This window comes from Ammospiza caudacuta, chromosome 27 (assembly GCF_027887145.1).
Source record: "Ammospiza caudacuta isolate bAmmCau1 chromosome 27, bAmmCau1.pri, whole genome shotgun sequence".
Lineage (NCBI taxonomy): Eukaryota > Metazoa > Chordata > Aves > Passeriformes > Passerellidae > Ammospiza > Ammospiza caudacuta.
Genome location: NC_080619.1, coordinates 5,528,328 through 5,545,402, shown reverse-complemented (window position 1 = coordinate 5,545,402; position 17,075 = coordinate 5,528,328). Strand labels below are relative to the sequence as shown.

Sequence of the window (17,075 nt, the reverse complement as noted above, 5' to 3'; positions counted from 1 at the left end):
AATTCCAGCCACCTCTGGAGTGGCTCCTGCATGGGGAGGCTCCCTGAGCAGGATTTAAGGTGCTTACCTGGTGGGAAGCTCAGCCGTGGGGAATGTTTTCACCTGGTTCTCACTAAATTAAGAAAAAATCCTTCCCTGTGAGGTGCTGAGGGCCTGGCACAGTTGTGGATGCTCCATCCCTGGAGTTGTCCAAGGTTGGGAAGTTCAGCCATGGGGAAAGTTTTCACCTGGTTCTCACTAAATTAAGAAAAAAATCATCCCTGTGAGGGTGCTGAGAGCCTGGCACAGTTGTGGATGCTCCATCCCTGGAGTTGTCCAAGCTGGGAAGTTCAGCCATGGGGAAAGTTTTCACCTGGTTCTCACTAAATTAAGAAAAAATCCTTCCCTGTGAGGTGATGAGGGCCTGGCACAGTTGTCCAAGGAATTGTCCAAGGTTGGACAGGGCTTGGAGCAAGCTGGGATAGTGAATGGTGTTGAGGACCTTTCCAACCCAAACCATTCCCAATTCTGTGGTTCCTTTCCTCCCCACTGGTGCCCAGTTTGGCCCTGCAGTGATCTGTGTGGAGTTGCTGTGGTCGGGGCCCTGACAATTCCCTTGGAAGTGGAGCTGACACTTTGGGAAACGCCTCAGTGTGCGGCAGGAGGCAGCGTCCATGTTGGGAGGGAGGCTGGGGCAGCTCTGGGATTAATTCCAGCCACCTCTGGAGTGGCTCCTGCATGGGGAGGCTCCCTGAGCAGGATTTAAGGTGCTTACCTGGTGGGAAGCTCAGCCATGGGGAAAGTTTTCACCTGGTTCTCACTAAATTAAGAAAAAATTCATCCCTGTGAGGTGCTGAGGGCCTGGCACAGTTGTGGATGCTCCATCCCTGGAGTTGTCCAAGGTTGGGAAGTTCAGCCATGGGGAAAGTTTTCACCTGGTTCTCATGTTTTTATCTGTTTGCTGCATGTGGGAACATGATCTTGCTTTTCAGGAGGGCTCCTTTGGGGTGGATTTTGCTCTTTCTGAACTGTTTTGTCTTTTCTTTCCCCTTGGATTAGCAACAACCACGTGCAAACTCCATCTCTCAGCCTAAACTTTCTTTTCTTCCCTTCCCTTCTGAAATCTGGGCAGTCTGGAAAGATGAGGAGCAACCAGCTGGATTTTGGCTTACCTCTAATTTTCTCTCTTTTCCCCTTTCTCTCTAACTTTTCTCCAGAAGGAAACAATTCTTTCAAGGTAGCTGTGTGTGTTTTATTTCAGGTGTTGATTAATCACCCTGTGACACAGCCTAACGTTGATCTTTTCTTTCCCTTGCATTCAGTGAGTTTCCAGCTGTCTCCATGGCTGCTGTGGAGCTTTGCTTGGAGCTCCATGGCAATTCAGATGTGACCTGGAATGCAATGGCCATAGGAATGCTGGGCTGCATCCTCCAGCTCAGCACTTCCCAAAGCACCCAGGCCTGTTGGAATTTGGTCTTTGTTACCACAACCTTGAACTTGAGGAGTTCTGTCTGCCATGGAGAACTTGCCTTTGTCCTTGCTGGCATTTCTGTGTTGCTTTCTGACATAAAATCTCTGTATTCCACTGTGATTTTACAGTGCAAATCTGCAGGCTGCTCCTCCTCTGGCCTGTTTTCTCTGTGTACACCTGGGAGCTTCTCAGGGCTAGGCCTGGGTGGGTTTCTCCTCCTTCCCTTCAATCCTTTTTGCCTGTTGGTGCTGCTCTGACACATCATTCACTGACCTTTGAAGAGTGAGTGGTGCAGCTCTGAGCTGTGGCACTGGGGCAGTGGCCAGCCCTGAGCAGGGAGAAGCAACATCAGAGGTTTCCTGAGAGTTTTAGAGTTTTCTTCCCAGCAGAACCTCTCTGTGTGAGTGGCTGGCAGCTTCTGTCTAAGGTGAGAAATCCATCAGCTGAAAGTTCCATTTCCCTGATTTATGGCAGCAACTTGAGAGCACTTTGTGCTGCTTCCTTAAACTTCCAGAGCTGGTTTCTGAGGATATTTTTGATTCTTGACTAAATGCAGGACCCCAAACCAGATGAGTTCCAAAGGTTACTCACTGTTTACTTACTCCTCTCTCTTTCCTGGGCAGATAACTCTGTGACTGTGTGAGGTGTTCCATTCCCTTTGGAAAACACCTGCAGTGGCTGTAGAGGGAATTTCACCTGTTTCCCATGTGTCAGGTGAAGTTTAGGTTGTAATTCTTGTGTTAATTTTGCTTTGTGGAGCTGCCAGGCTGTGAGGTGAGACTGAAAGTGGGAATTTCTTGGTCAGGTGTGTTCAGGGGGGGCTCAGGGCTCACCTGAGGAAGAGGATGAGCAGAGCCTTCCTCACCTTGCTGTGCTGCAGATGAGTGTGAAAGGAGGCAACTGACTTTGATCCCTTCTGTGCTTCCTATGGAGGGGCAGGAAGAGAGAAAACCTCTTTTTTTTGGAGGGAGAAAAAAACCTCTTTAACTGGCACACTCAGGCAGGGAACACCTGAGCACAGTTTGTGTTCCTCAGGCTTTTCTGGGACACTCCATTATTTCCACTGCCTGACAATATTGGGTTGGTTTTTATTTTTAGTGTTTTCTTTCATCTCCACGTCCAAAACACATCATTAGGGAGCTGCACCCATGTGCTGTGCTGGTTGGAGAAAATCCAGAGCTGTTTGCATTTCCAGGGGCTGTGGAAAACAACTCACTTCCCCACCAGGATGGTTTGGTCAGTGGGGAAAATAACAGATGTGCTTTGCCATTCTGTGTGGCAACTGCAGCTTAAACAAGGGGATGGAATTCCAGAGCCCCTCAGCTTGCTGGAGGTGGGGTGTGCACATGCTGGTCAAAAACAAGAATTAAAGCTGAGAAATTGGAGCAGTCAGGCTTCCCAGGTAGTGTTTTCTGCTTTATCCTTAACTCTGTGTTGTTTAGAGCAGTTAAATATTGAAATATTTGTAGGTGATTTTGAGTGGATGATATGGAGTTATGTGGATGTTAACCTTGGCCATCTCAGCATGGAAGGTTCTGGCATTCCCCTCATCCCAATCTTCTGATTGTGTGATTAAATAAATTTCATAGTCCTTTTTAATTTGGATTTTTAGATGAAGCCATCATTTCTTTAATTCACAGCTGTTATGGTTGGTATCTTTTATTTCTGTTTTCCAGCAGGGTGGGTTTTAATCCCAAAACAAGGAGGAAGGAATGTGAGGCTGAATTGCCCCTCATCCATCCTGGATAACCTTGACAAAGCAAGCTGGGTGTGGAATGTGACACCAAGGCTTCACAAATTAAAGGAGAAAGGGGTAAAAGTTACAAAATAATAATTCCAGAGGATGGAAATTATTTTCTTCCAGAAGCAAAACCTGCCTGTGCATCTTCTGCACTTTATTGCCTGTTTATTTTTTGAGATCTGCAGTGATAAAAGGCCCCTCAGCAGGTGCTGGGCTGGAATTTTGGGGGCTGCTGATGCTCTGAGGATGGGAGGTGAGGTTTGCTGCATGTGGAGCCTTTTTCAGGTCTCACAAAGCAGCTGTGAACACCAGCCTGGAAAAGAGGCTTGGAAACAGCAGTTATTTGTGTGGTAACTGGAGGGAATTCTTGTTAGTGAAGGGTGAAGAGGAATGGGAGGGAATGGATGGATTTGTTCCTGGAGTGTGGATGTTTGCTGCTGGAAAGTCAGGGAGTCATTCCAGCTGCTTCTGTGAGAGGTTCTGAGCATTCCAGACTTCCCCACCCTCACCTCTCCTGCTCCAGGCTGGTGCCCCTGGTGGCTGTTTGTAAATTGGCACCATAAAAAAGGTAAAAGTGGACTTTTGGAGATGTTTATTTTGGATCTGGTGACTTGATCTGGTTTGATTGCTGTGCATCCAGCTGGGTTAATTCTGGTGAGGGTGAGGAGGTTCTATGGCACAGGTTCCCAGAGAAGCTCCTGCATCCCTGGCAGTGCCCAGTGCCAGGCTGTGGGAGCACCCTGGGACAGTGGAAGCTGTCCCTGCCCCACTGGATGAGCTTTGAGGTTCTTCCAACCCAAACCTTTCCATAATTCCATGGATTGGAACTCTTGGGGGTTCTCAGGGGCAGGATGAAATACAAGGAGCAGAAAAAGGGGCGCTGCAGCATCTTGAATCCATCCTGCATGAATTGCAGCAGGGAATGGTAACCCCAAAACTTTGTGCTTGCAGTCAGTGACATCCTACAGGATTCCTTAGGAATGTTTTCCATAACCTGCAAATGTTTTGGAGCTGCTGGAAAGGTGCCAGACAAAAGCAGCCCAGACTGTCAGTCCCTGAGCAGAAACCTTGGGAAAAGAGGAGGGAAACACCTGTGGCACTGCAGACCCTGCTTTTCTCTCCTTCTGGTTGTATATTTATATTTATTGCAAATTTAAAGGTAAGGACTCCCCTACAGCCCTGCTGTTCAGCACCAGCCTTGGGCTTGTGCTTCCAGGTGGGAGAGAGGAATTCTGATCCCCTTCACATCCCACACTCACAGCTGCCCCTCCTGCAAGGTGCTGCTGCTGTTGGGACAGGAATTTCCTGTTGTCTCACTGCTGCAGTTTATTTTCCAAATGTTTATTGTCTGGGGATGAAACTAATTGGCGTTGTTAATTATGTTCTGGGTATGGAGCTAGTGTCACCTGTGTTTGAACTGCTGCTGTTAAATGTGTTTTATTACTGCTGTGGGACTGTTTTGGGAGAATTTTGTGTTTTCCAAGTTAGATGTGTCCTAAGTGGAGTGCTGTGTCTGTTGTTCAGTATTTGAACTCAGAATTTTTGGTTGTCCTGTTGGCATCAGAGCCCACCACAGCATTAGAGCCTCCTGCCTCACCCTGCCCAATCCTTGTTCCTCCTGGGGTGGAGGAAACAGTTCTGGCTTATCAGGAATTTGATATAAGCACTGGAAATTCCAGTTTCCACTTCCATTTTAGTGTTTATCTGGTTTCCCATCAGTTTCCCCTCAGTGGGGAGAGCCCTGATGGTGTGAGGTGTTCCCTGCCTTGCTTCTCTCCCACCACAGATTTTCTCTGATTATTTCTGCACACACACCTGATTTAGAGCCCATACTTTGTATGGGAAGACCTTGACCAATAGAGTTTAAATTCCTGGGGTTTATTTTTCCTTCTTCCAAATCACATTATGCGAATTTGAGTTCTGATAGCAGCAAAAGAACCAGAGGGGTGAAAGGAGCTTGAAGTGCCCAAATTCCTGAGGCAGCATTCCCATGAGGGCAGTGGTGTTTTATCCATTATTTCCTTTAAAGTTACATATAGTTCCTGTGCAATATTCCTAAATATTCTTGGAGTGTTCCAAGAGTCTCTGTTGGGTGTGTGAGCTGTGATCTCCTCTCTCCCTTGGGGTTGTCCAGCTTTGATCCTTCCCTCGTGGTGGGTCTGGCACAGGGAGGGTGGATCATGATGGTACAAAACTGCTCCTGATCAACTCAAAAACTCCTTCCTCCTGCCCAAATTCCTGAGGCAGCATTCCCATGAGGGCAGTCATGTTTTATCCATGGTTTCCTTTAAAGTTACACATAATTCCAGTGAAATATTCCCAAATATTCTTCGGATATTTCCAGAGTCTCTGTTGGGTGTGTGAGCTCTTTCTCTTGGGGCTTGGCTGTGGGTCTGGCACAGGAAGGGTGGGTGCTGATGGTACAAAACTCCTGATTGACTCAAAAACTCTTCCAGGAGCTGCAGCTGCTCCTGATTGACTCAAAAACTCCTTCCAGCTTCTCCTCACAGGTGTTGTGGCCTCTCTGAGCTGACCAACAGCACACTCAGCTGTTGGTGAGCAGCTCAGAGGGTGAAAGGAGCATTTGAGGTGCCCGATTCCCTGAGGCAGCATTCCCATGATGGCAGTGGTGTTTTATCCGTGATTTCCTTTAAAGTTGCACATAACTGCTGTGAAATATTTCTAAATATTCTTCGGATATTCCCAGAGTCTCTGCTGGGTGTGTGAGCTCTTTCTCTTGGGGCTTGACGGTGGGTCTGGCACAGGAAGGGTGGGTGCTGATGGTACAAAACTGCTCCTGATTGACTCAAAAACTCCTTCCAGCTTCTCCTCACAGGTGTTGTGGCCTCTCTGAGCTGACCAACAGCACACTCAGCTGTTGGTGAGCAGCTCAGAGGTTGAAAGGAGCATTGAAGTGCCCGATTTCCTGAGGCAGCATTCCCATTATGGCAGTTGTGTTTTATCCATGGTTTCCTTTAAAGTTACACATAATTCCTGTGCAATATTCCTAAATATTCTTGAAATGTTTCAAGAGTCTCTGTTGGGTGTGTGAGCTGTGATCTCCTCTCTCCCTTGGGGTTGTCCAGCTTTGATCCTTCCCTCGTGGTGGGTCTGGCACAGGGAGGGTGGATCATGATGGTATAAAACTGCTCCTGATCAACTCAAAAACTCCTTCCTCCTGCCCAAATTCCTGAGGCAGCATTCCCATGAGGGCAGTCATGTTTTATCCATGGTTTCCTTTAAAGTTACACATAATTCCAGTGAAATATTCCCAAATATTCTTTGGATATTCCCAGAGTCTCTGTTGGGTGTGTGAGCTCTTTCTCTTGGGGCTTGGCTGTGGGTCTGGCACAGGATGGGTGGGTGCTGATGGTACAAAACTGCTCCTGATTGACTCAAAAACTCTTCCAGGAGCTGCAGCTGCTCCTGATTGACTCAAAAACTCCTTCCAGCTTCTCCTCACAGGTGTTGTGGCCTCTCTGAGCTGGCCAACAGCACACTCAGCTGTTGGTGAGCAGCTCAGAGGTTGAAAGGAGCATTGAAGTGCCCGATTTCCTGAGGCAGCATTCCCATTATGGCAGTTGTGTTTTATCCATGGTTTCCTTTAAAGTTACACATAATTCCTGTGAAATATTCCTAAATATTCTTGGAGTGTTCCAAGAGTCTCTGTTGGGTGTGTGAGCTGTGATCTCCTCTCTCCCTTGGGGTTGTCCAGCTTTGATCCTTCCCTCGTGGTGGGTCTGGCACAGGGAGGGTGGATCATGATGGTATAAAACTGCTCCTGATCAACTCAAAAACTCCTTCCTCCTGCCCAAATTCCTGAGGCAGCATTCCCATGAGGGCAGTCATGTTTTATCCATGGTTTCCTTTAAAGTTACACATAATTCCAGTGAAATATTCCCAAATATTCTTCGGATATTTCCAGAGTCTCTGTTGGGTGTGTGAGCTCTTTCTCTTGGGGCTTGGCTGTGGGTCTGGCACAGGATGGGTGGGTGCTGATGGTACAAAACTCCTGATTGACTCAAAAACTCCTTCCAGTAGCTCCAGCTTCTCCTGACAGTTGTTGTGGCCTCTCTGAGCTCACCAACAGCACACTCAGCCGTTGGTGAGCAGCTCAGAGGGTGAGAGAAGCTCCGTTTTCCTTTCTCTCCGTAGGAAATCGGTGAAATCCCGGAGCCGCAGCCCTGGCTACTCCAGGCACTCATCCCACAGCAAGAAGCAGAGGTCTGGCTCCCGCAGTCGCCATTCCAGCATCTCCCCCAGCAGGCTCCCACTCAACTCCAGCCTGGGAGCAGAGCTCAGCAGGAAGAAGAAGGAGAGAGCGGCCGCTGCAGCAGCTGCAGCCAAGGTGGATGGCAAGGATGCAAAAGGCTCCCCTGTTTTCCTGGCTAGGAAGGAGAACAGCTTGGCTGAGCTGAAGGAGGCTGGGACAGAGGCTAAAAAGGTCACCAAAACTGTTAAATCTGAGAAAGCTCCCGACACAGACTCGGTTCATTCGCTGTACACCAACGCAGAGCCCAAAGCCCCTGCGGAGACAACAACAAAATCCAAGGCAGAGGAGAACTCGGAGAGGAAACACCCGGTTCCACTGAGGGATTCCAAAGCCACGGGAACAAAGGACACGAAGCCTGTAGCAGTGGCAGAGGACCTGGTATCTCCAAAGGAGACAGAAACAGCAGAGAAGGAGATTCCACCTCCCCTCCCCGCCATCAAATCCCCTCCTCCCCCTCTGCCCACCACCACCCCTCCGCCTCCCACGCCGCCGCTGCCGCCGCTGCCTCCGTCACCCGCTGTCCCTCCTCTTCCTCCGGTGACTCCTGTGCAGGCCCCTCCTCCTCCAGCCCCAACGTCTTTGCCATCTTCTTCCCACCCAAGGACGTCTACTTTATCCTCTCAGGTGAACTCCCAGTCCTCTGTGCAGGTGGCTCCAAAAACCCAAGTGTCTGTGACGGCTGCTATCCCACACCTGAAAACTTCCACCCTGCCTCCGCTTCCGCTCCCCCCTATTTTAGTTGGGGAAGATGACTTGGATAGGTAAGGTCACACCAGAGCATCCCCTTTAGAATTTAACAGAATTTAACAGCAAAGCCTTACATTAAAAAGGCTTTTGGGGTTTTTTTTTGGGGTTGGTTTTACGGTTTTGAGCGTATCCTGCAGAGTGTAACTGTGGTGTTGGTTTAAAGGAGTTATCCCAGGTTTTATGTGACTTGGATAGGTAAGGTCACACCAGAGCATCCCCTTTAGAATTTAACAGAATTTAACAGCAAAGCCTTACATTAAAAAGGCTTTTGGGGTTTTTTTTTGGGGTTGGTTTTACGGTTTTGAGCGTATCCTGCAGAGTGTAACTGTGGTGTTGGTTTAAAGGAGTTATCCCAGGTTTTATGTGACTTGGATAGGTAAGGTCACACCAGAGCATCCCCTTTAGAATTTAACAGAATTTAACAGCAAAGCCTTACATTAAAAAGGCTTTTGGGGTTTTTTTTTTGGGGTTGGTTTTACAGTTTTGAGCGTATCCTGCAGTGTGTAACTGTGGTGTTGGTTTAAAGGAGTTATCCCAGGTTTTATGTGACTTGGATAGGTAAGGTCACACCAGAGCATCCCCTTTAGAATTTAACAGAATTTAACAGCAAAGCCTTACATAAAAAAGGCTTTTGGGGTTTTTTTTTTGGGGTTGGTTTTACAGTTTTGAGCGTATCCTGCAGAGTGTAACTGTGGTGTTGGTTTAAAGGAGTTATCCCAGGTTTTATGGTCTCCTGCAGGTTGTTGTCTCTTTATCTCTGTGGGAAACAAGAGGTTTGGCTGCTGTTTGGTAAAGGTTTCACATCACTCCTTGCTCATGGTTATTACAGGGAGCTGGGGATTTGCCTCACTCTTGCACACTTACTTGAAAATTCCTTTTTTTATTTGTTTAATTCTTTAGAAACTTGTACTCAAGGAACAGGAAAAAGCTAAAAAATCCTTAACACATACACAAAGCAGAGCTTTTTCTGTCCCAGATTCACAGGCCATGCCCATGTGTAAAACCAGCATTGGTTTAACTTGAGTGTTGTCTTAATTCTTGAGTAATTGATGCAAGCAGTTTATTGCTTGAGAAGTAGGTATGGTTTGTTTGAAAAGTTTAAAAATGAGTGAAACTGCACCTGCTTTAACTTTATTTCCTGATTATTTCTGATCCAAACATGCAGCCTTGGCTCTGTCCTGTGATTGCACCTCTGGCTGGGCTGGGGGTGGCTGTGGCTTCTGTGATGAATTTATCTGAAAACCCCACTCAGGGGGTTTCTTTTGCTGGGAAGAAAGGAGCAGAATATCCAGAATGGAGTGGAAAAGGCAAAAAAAACCCCAAATAGTTGTTTTTTCTCTCCTTTTCTAGCTGTTAGTGTGTTGCAGTGCCATTAATATCATCAGTGATATATTTTTTTATTTGATCTGCTTAGCCTGTAATTCCTAAAACCTCCTCTATCCTCCCATCACTAAAGATGTGCTGGGACTGGGGAGTAAAGCACATTTTCAGTGACCAGTGTGCTGTCCCACAGTCCTGACCCAATACAATCACCCTGTGGTGAAGTGTTACATACTCTGAATAATTGGATTTATTCTCATGGATGATTCTGGTATTGATAAGCAGGGCAATGTTCCCATTGCCTCCAACCCAAAAGTGAGGCTGGGGTGTGTTTGTTTGCCTCCCTGTGTGATGATGTTCAGTAAATATTAATGATTTTAAAATTCTGTGCTGAGCAGGAGCTTTGAGCTTCCTGCTGATTTCCCCTCATTTCCAATCCCACAAGTTGTCTGCAAATTTCTATTTTATTTTTTCAACCCCTCACACCTAGAACTCTGGTTTTTTTTACCACCCAGGTGTGACTTAGCTCTGTAAAAGTGTTTTACCCCTGACCTCAGGGCTGGGGCTCAGTAAATGCCTCTGTGTGACTTTTTCCCAATAAAAGGATGGGAAATCCCACTTGTTTTGCTGGCAGTTCCATGTGGCCCTGACTGTGCAGAATCTCACCCTTCACCAATGACCTTCATTTTTATGAGCAAAACTCTTTGAGCTGGACTTTTGTCCTTGCTGAGCCTGGGGAATGTTCCAGCTCCAAGCTCAGTGGCAAATCCAGGGTTGAAAATTGAGTTTTGCAGTGCCCAAGGACAGAATTTTTTGAGGTGGAGACTCTTTAACCTCTCCAGAATTACCTTTTAGGTTTGGTTCACCAGGAAAGGAGGAATTGGTACAGATTTAGTCCTGATTTGATGCAGAGCTTGTGCAGCTTCTTGGGAACACAGAACTCACCTGGCTGCTGAAATCCCTGCTGATTTTTGGGTGCTGTCCCTGCTGGTTTTGGGGTTCCATCCCTGCTGGTTCAGAGGCAAGGAGCTCCAAGGAGCTTTTGTTGTGTTCTTGGTGTTTATCCTTGGTTTTTTCCTCTACTTGGGCAGCTCTGAAGGCTCTGTTTGGTTTTCTCCCCCTGGTGACCAACCCAGGTGTCCTGGGGGAACTGAGCTTAGAGGAACCAAGTGCTGGTATGCAAATAGAGAAGTGAACAGATAAAAAGCAAGAAAATGGGAATTTTTTTGGTAATTGAGAAGTGGTAATTGGTCATTTGGAGCCTGGGCACTGCAGGTTCACTCTCCAGACACACCTTCACCCTTCCCATCATGGTCTTACAAAAAAGTTGTTTTTAATTCTGGACAAAAGCGGAGTTTTTTTGTGGTTTAGTGGTGAATGTGACTGTTCATGGTTGCACTTGATCTTCTCCAGCCTTAACAATTCTCTGTGGCTATTTGAACATGATTATTCTGCTTTTAAGGATTTTGCTATCAATGAAGGGAGTTTCAGCCCATCTACCTCTCCCATTTCTGGTGGTTTTTTATCTTCCTCCTTCCTTAAACAGATTTCACAAGAGATTCTTGTGCAGATTATTAGGCAGTGTCTAATAAAATAATTGGGAAAACGACCTACTTCCATCAGTTCATTTATTCTCAAGTGTTAGACCTGGTGGTTCAAACACCAAATCTGCTCCCTGCCCTAAAAACAGACCTGGGAAGGCTCTTTGGATCTCTGAATTTTCTCCTTTTTCTGGTGAAACAGAGATTTGCATGGAGAATTTGTGACTACTCAAACCCAGGAATTCTCCTCACATGAAAGAGAAAGCAGGTTCTGCTCCTGCCAGTCTAAACCAAACTCCTGATAATTGGATTTTAAAAATCAACTTGCAGCATTTGGGAGTTAAAGCCACATTTCAGTCCTTGCTAAAAGGTTAAAAGTTTCTCATGGGGGAAGGTTTAGCCCTGGCTCTGTGTTTATAGTGGTCCTCACCAAGTCAAGCAGTTAATTCATGGTGATAAATGGAGAAAATAGAGGAAGTAAAGGTCAGAAATGGGTGCTGGCTGATCCCCTGAGCTAACACAGGAAATTCTGAATTACTGGTACTGATTTGTGCAAAATGAGCAAGTTCTAGTGCAGACCTGTATGTTCATTTCATGATGTGTTCCACCCTGACACTTTTCTCTCCTGGTGTGTTAACATTGTAAATTGAAGCTGGTTTATTTTACATTTTGACGTGCTGATTTTGACACTTTAACCTCACATTATCAACCAGAGCTGTTACCCTGCAGTAGCTTCTTTTCTTGTGTTTGTTTGTGTGTTGAGTCTGACTTTTGTGTCGTATTAACTTTTCGGAGTTTAGTCCAAAAGAGATTCTTCCTCCAAAACCTGTGAAGAAGGACAGAGAGCAGAGACCACGACACTTACTCACGGACCTCCCGCTCCCCCCAGAGCTCCCTGGGGGGGACCCCTCTCCTCCTGACTCCCCAGAACCAAAGGCAGCCACACCACCTCAGCAACCCTTCAAAAAGAGACCAAAGTAAGGCTGACTTCTGATGTTTTTATTATTTTGTTTTTATTTCATCTTTTTGAGTTTTAATCCTTTTTGAGTTTCAAGTCTCCTTGACAGATTTGGGAGGTTTTTATTGAGGGAAGTGAGAAAACAAGTTCCTGTTTCTGAATTATTCTGTTTCCTGTGGGTTGTTTCACATTTGAGCCCTCAGATAAATGCAGCTTGTCCCATTTATTTGAGAATTAATGGTCGAAGTTCACATCCAAATCTTCAGCCACATCTACCCCAAAAGCTCTTTTCTCTTTGATTTAGCCAGAAGAAACCTCTGGGTGAACATTTCTGTATAAAAACTCTTGTTGCTTTTAAAAGTTGGTTGTTCCAAATGGGAAATTTGGATTTTTCACTGGTGTCCAGAGGAGCTGTGGCTGCTCCTGGATCCCTGGAATTGTCCAAGGCCAGGGCTTGGAGCACCCTGGGATGGTGAAAAGTGTCCCTGCCCATGACTGGATCATATTTCATGTCCCTTCCAACCCAAACCATTCCACAATTCCACATTCAAGGCATAGAGAACTTCCCCTGATCACAAATGTAATCAGTTATTGAGGGAGCAAAATGCCCTGATGTTTTATACAGAGTATTTTAAATAAAAACCAAACATCCAGCATCCTGCAAAATATCCCAGATATTCATTTTTGCCCTGCTGTAGTGTGATAATGCCCTCCAGGATAATTCTGGATTGGGTGTAGTTGGGATTATACACCAAAAATCCATTAAAATAAAAATTCCAATTCTGGGAGTGCAACGCCAACATGCCTGAGCTTTGCTCTTATATTTTAGGGAATAACCCAATCAAGCAGGTGTTTTTCTGATGGGATGGCACTGAGCTGGAGCCCTCCAGGATAATATTTTTGGATTGGGTATAGTTGGAATTATACACCAAAAATCCATTAAAATGGAAATTCCAATTTTAGGAATGCGACGCCAACATGCCTGAGCTTTGCTGTCGTATTTTAGAAATTGCCACAATCAAGCAGGTGTTTTTTGGTGGGATGGCACTGAGCTGGAGCCCTCCAGGATATTTCTATATTGGGTGTAGTTGGGATTATACACCAAAAACACTTTAAAATGAAAACTCCAATTCTGGGAGTGCAACGCCAACATGCCTGAGCTTTGCTGTTGTGTTTTATGGATTAACCCAATCAAGCAGGTGTTTTTTGGTGGGGTGGCACTGAGCTGGAGCCCTCAGGTGTCTCACAGAGCTCTTCCCCCCCTGCAGAATCTGTTGTCCTCGCTATGGGGAGAGGAGGCAGACGGAGAGCGACTGGGGCAAGCGCTGCGTGGACAAGTTCGACATCATCGGCATCATCGGAGAGGGCACCTACGGGCAGGTCTACAAAGCCAAGGACAAGGACACAGGTGAGCGTGGCTCCAGCTAAACCCACTCTGGGTTTGTGCCCAGCTCCCTGCAGGGCTGCTCCACAGGGAGAAATTCCTGCTGGGCCAAGAGTGACTTTTCCATTGAGTGTTTTCAGGAGAGCAGCAGCTCTGGAATGTTGAGTTTAGTGCCCAGGTTCCTGCTCTGCTGGTGAGATCCCGTGCCCTGGGGTGTGGTTTGATGATTGTGGTGCCCACAGGTGCCAGCTGAACCCCTGCTTTTTAAATTGTCAGATTTTATTGGGAAATTCTAGTGTAAACTTCTGTTCCCCCTTTGTGGTGGAGCAATGTTGGATTTTCTGACCCAGAGATGGAGCAACTGAGAGGTGTTTTAAAAACTTTTATTCTATTTTCAGTCACATGTTACGATTCACACCATCACAATCAGAAGCCAGATATTTCTTAATTACAGTATAGTAGAAGTGTATTACAGTATGGTAGTGGTGGATTGCAGTCTAGGGGTAGTGGTGGATTGCAGTCTAGGAGTAGAGGTGGATTACAATCCAGGAGTAGAGGTGGATTACAGTCTAGGAGTAGAGGTGGATTACAGTCCAGGAGTAGAGGTGGATTACAGTCCAGGAGTAGAGGTGGATTACAGTCCAGGAGTAGAGGTGGATTACAGTCCAGGAGTAGAGGTGGATTACAGTCCAGGAGTAGAGGTGGATTACAGTCCAGGAGTAGAGGTGGATTACAGTCCAGGAGTAGAGGTGGATTACAGTCCAGGAGTAGAGGTGGATTACAGTCCAGGAGTAGAGGTGGATTACAGTCCAGGAGTAGAGGTGGATTACAGTCCAGGAGTAGAGGTGGATTACAGTCCAGGAGTAGAGGTGGATTACAGTCCAGGAGTAGAGGTGGATTACAGTCCAGGAGTAGAGGTGGATTACAGTCCAGGAGTAGAGGTGGATTACAGTCCAGGAGTAGAGGTGGATTACAATCCAGGAGTAGATGTGGATTACAATCCAGGAGTAGATGTGGATTACAATCCACTAGTAGAAATGCATTGCAACCTAGTAGTAGAAGTGTATTACAATATATTATAAGTGTTTCTTGGTTTATCAGCTTTTCCACACCATACTGCAAATATCTTAAAGCCAATCATCTAAAATTACTCTTTGTGGCTCCTACTACAGTGCATCTTTCATAGTTCTGTTTCTCCAAAGTATCTAGGGTTATTTATAAGGCTCTACAAATCCATTTCTGTAGGAGAAGCCCAGCTCTGTTATAGGTGAGAGCTCCTATAGGAGCGATTGAACTAAAATGAGCAGGGAGGTCTCTTGGTGGGCATTTTCCCTGCTTGGAGCTGCTCCCAGCTCCCTTGGGGCTGCAGGTGAGCAGGCTGTGCCCCTCTTGGCCTGCAGGTGAGCTGGTGGCTCTGAAGAAGGTGCGCCTGGACAACGAGAAGGAAGGGTTCCCCATCACGGCCATCCGCGAGATCAAAATCCTGCGGCAGCTCATCCACCGCAGCGTGGTCAACATGAAGGAGATCGTCACAGACAAACAAGATGCACTGGATTTCAAGAAGGACAAAGGTACAGCTGGCTGCTGGGGTGGTTTCTGTTCACCACAGATGTGATGCAGCTCCGTGGTGTGGTGTTAACTCTGCTCTGGGGTGGGTTTGTTTCTTTGTGTTTCTCCTGCGGGTCCAGCGAGGTTGGATCTGGCTCTGGCCTCGCCTCAAAGGACAGGTTCCAGTTGGAGGGAGTTGATTGAATTCCTGCAGAGTCACAGGAGAGCAGCCTTAAAAAAAAGCCTTTTAACAATGATTAGTGGCAACAAACTTACTAGTAGTATGAAAAGTTCTTTGTCCTCAGTCACTGTGGAAAAAGAGTTTTAGCATGCCCCTGGCTCTTGTTTGGGACCTTCTCTTCCAGGAGAGAGAAGGGAACAACCCAAACACAAGTTCAAACCATGCATGGTAATCCTTCAGCAAACTCTTGTAAGAAAATAACCAAAGGATGAAGGAAAATGTGGCCAGAACTTCAGAGGAATTTGTTTGGAGTGTTGTTTAATTTCAGATCTCAGCTTGGTGGGGCTGCTTTGTTGTTCTGGGGCTTTTTTACCCCTTGAGGGAACAGGACACCCAGTAAGTCCAAAACAGCAAAGGACTGTTAAAAAAAACCCAACTTCATCAGAATTGTACACAATAAAGACTCATTCAATAATTTAATCTCCTTTCATTCCTCCTCTTTTTTGTGTCTCTCCTTTGTTTTCACTCATTTCTGTGTTTATTTTCCCAGGTGCCTTTTACCTTGTGTTTGAGTACATGGACCATGACCTAATGGGGCTGCTAGAATCTGGCTTGGTACATTTCTCAGAGGACCATATCAAGTCTTTCATGAAACAGTTAATGGAGGGTCTGGATTACTGTCACAAAAAGAATTTCCTTCATCGAGACATCAAGTGCTCCAACATCTTACTGAACAACAGGTACAAGGATCTTGTCCATAATTACAACCAAAAGTCTCAATATCCACCTAAAAAAATCTCTGGGGCATTGTCCTGTTTGTGATAAGATGACACTGAATTATTGGTGGATTTTTGTTTTTTGTTGTTTTTTTTTTAATTTGTATTTCTTTGAAGTGGAGAATTAAGCCTGGCGTGTCCAGCAGTAATTCCTGCACATGTGGCTTTGTGAGGCTTTTCTGCTGCATTGGGGAGTTTCCTCACCCTTTAACTGGGATTTAAGTAGGAGTTGTGTTCTGATGGGTCCCTGACAGCTCAATGCATTCCATAATTCTGTGTTTTAACTTTGATTTAAACCAGGGACTGGTTTTTTTGTCTTTCAGTGGGCAGATCAAACTTGCAGATTTTGGGCTCGCCCGACTCTACAGCTCGGAGGAGAGGTGAGGAAAGGGAAAGGGTTTATCTGGGTGGGATGAGCTTCTTCCTTCTCAGTTATCCACACAATCCCTCACTTGGAAGTCCTGAGAAATCATTTTTGATGGAAGCATCCAGCTCCAGCTGTTGGACAGATACACTCCTGGCTGGTGTTAATAACTTGTCATTAGAAGAACAGCTCAGAAGGAGCCAAAACTTCTTCTCTGCTTGCTTTGACCTACCCTGGAGTGAGTTTTGCTCCAAGCTCAGTCACCATTCAGTGATGGCAGCCTGCTGAGGGTCAGGGATTTTCAGTCTTGGGTACCTACAACAAGTCCCGATTGCTGTAAAATCCATGGCATCCCTCAGCTGTTTCTAACTCAGAAGTGCAGACACTTAAACCCCCCCTGCTGCCACCAACAGGTGTCAGTGCAGCTGGGAAGTAAAATCAAGCAGTTTTCAGGCTTTTGTGGCTCTTGGGATGAGTTTTTATTTGTGTTTTTTTTTGCTTTTCAGCCGTCCCTACACCAACAAAGTCATCACGTTGTGGTACCGACCCCCAGAACTGCTGCTCGGGGAGGAGCGTTACACCCCTGCCATTGATGTGTGGAGCTGTGGGTGAGTCCTGCTGCCTCTGCTGCCAGCTCCTGAGCACTCCCAGGGCAGCTGCTCCTTCATTTGGGCCAGTTCCCACAGCTGGATCTGCCCCATCCATGCAGGGTGTTAGGAGGAGACAGGAATATTTCACAGTACCGGGCTGTCGTTGTTAAAGCCACTTAGGAAAAACTCCTGGAATGAGGTT

The 17,075-nt window shown here is 46.3% G+C and overlaps 1 protein-coding gene across 2 annotated transcripts in view; it reads left to right on the top strand.

Annotated features, from left to right (window-relative positions):
• The window catches only part of CDK12 (cyclin dependent kinase 12), a 30,456-nt gene that overhangs the window by 1,150 nt on the left and 12,231 nt on the right, over positions 1 to 17,075 (top strand). For both annotated transcript variants that reach the window (XM_058820775.1, XM_058820776.1), the window contains exons 2-8: positions 7,347 to 8,225; positions 11,873 to 12,049; positions 13,299 to 13,438; positions 14,815 to 14,985; positions 15,694 to 15,883; positions 16,243 to 16,299; positions 16,790 to 16,891. In XM_058820775.1, the coding sequence (XP_058676758.1) occupies positions 7,347 to 8,225; positions 11,873 to 12,049; positions 13,299 to 13,438; positions 14,815 to 14,985; positions 15,694 to 15,883; positions 16,243 to 16,299; positions 16,790 to 16,891 (1,716 nt within the window). The remainder of the gene's footprint in view (positions 1 to 7,346; positions 8,226 to 11,872; positions 12,050 to 13,298; positions 13,439 to 14,814; positions 14,986 to 15,693; positions 15,884 to 16,242; positions 16,300 to 16,789; positions 16,892 to 17,075) is intronic.